We start from the raw sequence: 3,904 nt of genomic DNA, 5'->3' as shown, positions 1-3,904 counted from the left end.
CTAGCTGCCAATTTCCTGTCACAAAATAACAACCCATTAAATGACACTAACACTTAACAAAAACTTAAAAAAATATAAGAAAACTAAAACAAAAGAAGCCTTGGGTTGCCTCCCAAGCAGCGCCTTTCTTTAATGTCTTTGGCTAGACATAGCACCACTCTTTAGTCTGGATGTAGTTGAATTTTCCTTGTAATTGGTGGCCCTCCTCCAGGATCCACATGGCCATTGAGTGCAACTTTTTTTCTAAATTTTCTCTCCATTTTTACCTCATGAATTGCTTTCATCCTATAGGACTTGTTCGCAGCAACCTTGAATTTATCCCTACAAGCAAACTTAGAAAATTCTTGCACAGAGGGATTAGTGGTATACATAGCAAACACAGAATGAGAGTTAACAGGATGTTTCATTGTATCAAAAATGTTAAAATGGACTATTTCTCCATCAAATTCCATCGTGAGAGTACCCTTACTAACATCAATTTTAGTTTGGGCAGTACTCAAAAATGGTCTTCCTAATATAATGGGTGATGGATTTGGGGCACTTCTATCATCCATGTAAAGCACGTAAAAGTCAGCAGGAAAAATTAATCCATCTACTTGCACTAAAACATTCTCAACTATCCCATCCGGATAAGCACATGTACGATCAGCCAATTGAATTATTATTCCCGTTTCTTTTAAAGGTCCTAAATTTAAGGAATCATAGATTGACTTAGGCATCACATTAATAGAAGCTCCTAAATCTATCATGGCATTTTTGATACTAGAATGACCAATCTTACAGGGGATAGCAAACATACCTGGATCTCCGCATTTGGGTGGGAGTTTCCTTTGAAGTACAGCTGATACATTCTCTCCTACCATCACTCTTTCATCACCCCTTAGCTTTCTTTTGTTAACGCACAAGTCTTTCAAGAACTTTGCGTACTTGGGTACCTGCTTGATCGCGTCCAATAGCGGGATGTTTACTTGAACTTTGCGGAACACATCCAGGATTTCTTTTTCCTTTTCTGCCCTCTTTGTCTTTTCCAACCTGCAAGGAAAAGGAGCTATATTAGATTTAATAGGGATCGAAGGAATAGATGTTACCTTAGGCTCTTCGCGAATGCGCCCTTCCTCTTCAATCTCCTTTTCTATCTCCTCCTCACTTTTGCTTTTCGAATTTACCACTTTAGGTCCATCCACCTCTTTGCCACTCCTTAATGTCATGGCACTTACATTCCTGGGATTTGCCTCGGGTTGTGATGGCAATTTCCCATAGACGTGGGACTCCAGGCGGTTAATGGCAGTTGCCATTTGACTCATTCGAATCTCCATGTCCTTCATGCCTGCTTTGGTGTCCTGTTGAAACTGAGTGGTGCTCATGGTTAAAGCTCTAGTTTCTTGCTGGAGTTGAGCCATATTTGTGGTCAATGACCTGGTCTCCTGCTGGAACTGTCTAGTCTCTTGCTGGATCTGGGCGGTAGTCGTAGCCAGACTCTTGACAATATCCTCCAAGGAACTCCCTGTGTTGGAGGATGATGGTTGTGATTTCGGTTGCCATGGTTGCTGAAATCCTGGTGGACGATTCGGAAATGAATTTTGTTGCCTGTTCCCATAGCTGAAATTGGGATGATCTCTCCAACCCGGATTGTACGTGTTGGAGTATGGATCATACTGCCTACGAGGCGCGGGCACGCCTCCAGCCATGTTCACCTGCTCCGCCCCGTCCTCTTGCAAAATGGGGCACGTGTCCGTGCAGTGGTCCATGCTAGTACATATCCCACATACTTTCGCTCTCGGCGTGTCTCTCATGGCTAATTGCCTAACAACCGATGTCAATTCTGACATTTGCTGCTGTAGGGATGAAATCTCTACCTCGTTGACTTTACGGGGGGGGGTTGCTCTCACGGAAGCCAAATTGCTGGGAGTTCTCTGCCATGGCTTCGATGAGCTCCCACGCTTCCCTCGGCGTCTTGTTTGCCAGTGCTCCCCCACTTGCGGCGTCAATGATACTTCTATCTGTTGATTGGAGTCCCTCATAGAAGTATTGGATTAACAGTTGTTCACTAATTTGATGCTGCGGGCATCTAGTGCACAACTTGTTAAACCTATCCCAGTATTCATACAAGGACTCACCGGGATATTGTTTAATACCGCAGATTTCCTTCCTCAAACTCGCAGCCCGGGATGCAGGGAAGAATTTTTCCAAGAATTTCTTTTTCAGCTGCGCCCATGTGGTAATACTACCTGCTGGTAGGTAGTACAACCAATCTTTAGCTGCATCTTTGAGAGAAAACGGGAAGGCTCTCAGTCTAATTTGCTCTTCAGTGACCCCAGGAGGTTTCATACTAGAGCAAACTACCTCGAACTCCTTGACGTGCTTGTGGGGTTCTTCACCAGAGAGACCATGGAAAGAAGGTAGGAGGTGAATCAACCCTGACTTCAGTTCAAAAGCAGTATTCTCAGCCAAAGTAGGGAATGTGATGCATAAGGGCTGGTGAGTCAGCTCCGGGGCAGCCAGCTCCCTCAATGTTTGGTTGTTGGCCATACTTATTTCGTCTTCCGCTGACTCGTTTGCAGCAATTAAGTGCCCTTGTTTTCGTCTCTTGGTCTCTTGCCTCCGCTTACGCGCCGCCTTCTCAACCTCTGCGTCGTATATCAATTCACTTGTGCGAGAAGAACGGGGCATAAACTAGCAAAAGTATCAAGAAGAATAAAATAAAAATAAAAACTGAATTTGAAAAGAAACAAATAATCCAAACGCCTACTCCCCGGCAACGGCGCCAAAAATTGACAGGTGCCGAACCTGTGCAATAATAATTACTAAAAAGTCCTAATTACCACCACAAATAATTAATTATAAAACGAATCCAAATACTGGAGCAGGGACCCTAGGTGTGCAATGGGTTACTTGATTCACCCTGTTCCCGAAGAGTTTGCTTGATCCGATATACCGGATTCGTCTATAAAAATACTAATTTTGCGTACAATGGCAAGTAGGGTCGATTCCACAGGGAGCAGGTAGGAAATTATTTCTTTCCAAGTCAGCAGAGCAAAATTGGGGGATTTTCAATGGGAGAGGAATAAATAAAATAAAAGTAAAATAAAAACAAAGCGAACTAAATTCAAAACCAACTCACAAAGCACAAGTCACTAAAAATAGCAATTAATAAGATTCCATCCAAAGGATCAACTGCTCAGGCACGGTCCAATTAAATGATCATCGATGCAAAGATATTTCCTCCATTTATCACTAGGTTGGTTATAGCTATCAATAAGCTCTGACAACCAGTTCTTCCTTACCTTTTCGACAGTCAAGGTACGACCATTGACTGCTTCCCTAACCAGATAACAACCCTAGGTACGACCGTAGGAATTTAATTACCCAATTGCCTTAAAGTTAGAAGAACCCAACCCTAACCAATAAACACGCCAAGAGGGTTTATTTAAATTAGATCTTGCGTTTCCCCATCATAAAGCCAATTATGGTGGTCGCCACGGGGTGTCAATTAAATGAACAATTACGGATTCTATTTAATTAACGTGGCAGTAGGCTATTAAATTAAATCAAATACCCGGCCGTTGATATTCAATTAATAAAATACCCATGAACAATTAATTCAGGAAACGCACGAATAATAACGAATTGGAAGAAATAATGAAAGCTTGATTAGATCTCACAAGTTTTATGGACCGCGCCCTCGCGTCACCCTTTGGGTAGAGGAGGAAATTAGCCGCTCCTCATCGTTTCAATCCCGCGTGGTTTAGTTGAATACATTAAATTGATTTCCGAAGAATTGGAGAAGCACAAGAGGAATCCCACGGAATTTAGAAAAATCAAAAGCAAAAAGTGAAGAAAGGTCTCCGTTGTACAGAGCCCAGATGCAATCCGCAGAAATCTTTAATGTCTGGCCGCTAGCCGC

The 3,904-nt window shown here is 42.7% G+C and overlaps 1 protein-coding gene and 1 non-coding gene across 2 annotated transcripts; one reads left to right on the top strand and one right to left on the bottom strand.

Moving 5' to 3' along the window:
* LOC113700934 (uncharacterized) lies at positions 1 to 1,829 on the bottom strand. The gene is made up of 5 exons (XM_072057923.1): positions 1,089 to 1,829; positions 800 to 935; positions 464 to 685; positions 267 to 343; positions 1 to 15 (listed from the first exon to the last, which is right to left on the bottom strand). Exons 1-5 carry the CDS (start codon positions 1,827 to 1,829, stop codon positions 1 to 3), a joined length of 1,191 nt encoding a protein of 396 aa, XP_071914024.1.
* Positions 1,830 to 2,050: 221 nt separating this feature from the next.
* Positions 2,051 to 2,157, top strand: LOC113733518 (small nucleolar RNA R71). The gene has a single exon (XR_003459031.2). It is a non-coding gene; the product is annotated as a small nucleolar RNA R71 (small nucleolar RNA).
* Positions 2,158 to 3,904: the final 1,747 nt, after the last annotated feature.

Source organism: Coffea arabica, chromosome 7c (assembly GCF_036785885.1).
Source record: "Coffea arabica cultivar ET-39 chromosome 7c, Coffea Arabica ET-39 HiFi, whole genome shotgun sequence".
Taxonomy (NCBI): Eukaryota; Viridiplantae; Streptophyta; class Magnoliopsida; order Gentianales; family Rubiaceae; genus Coffea; species Coffea arabica.
The sequence above is the reverse complement of the archived record's forward strand: the minus strand, read 5'-3'. Positions and strand labels throughout refer to the sequence as shown.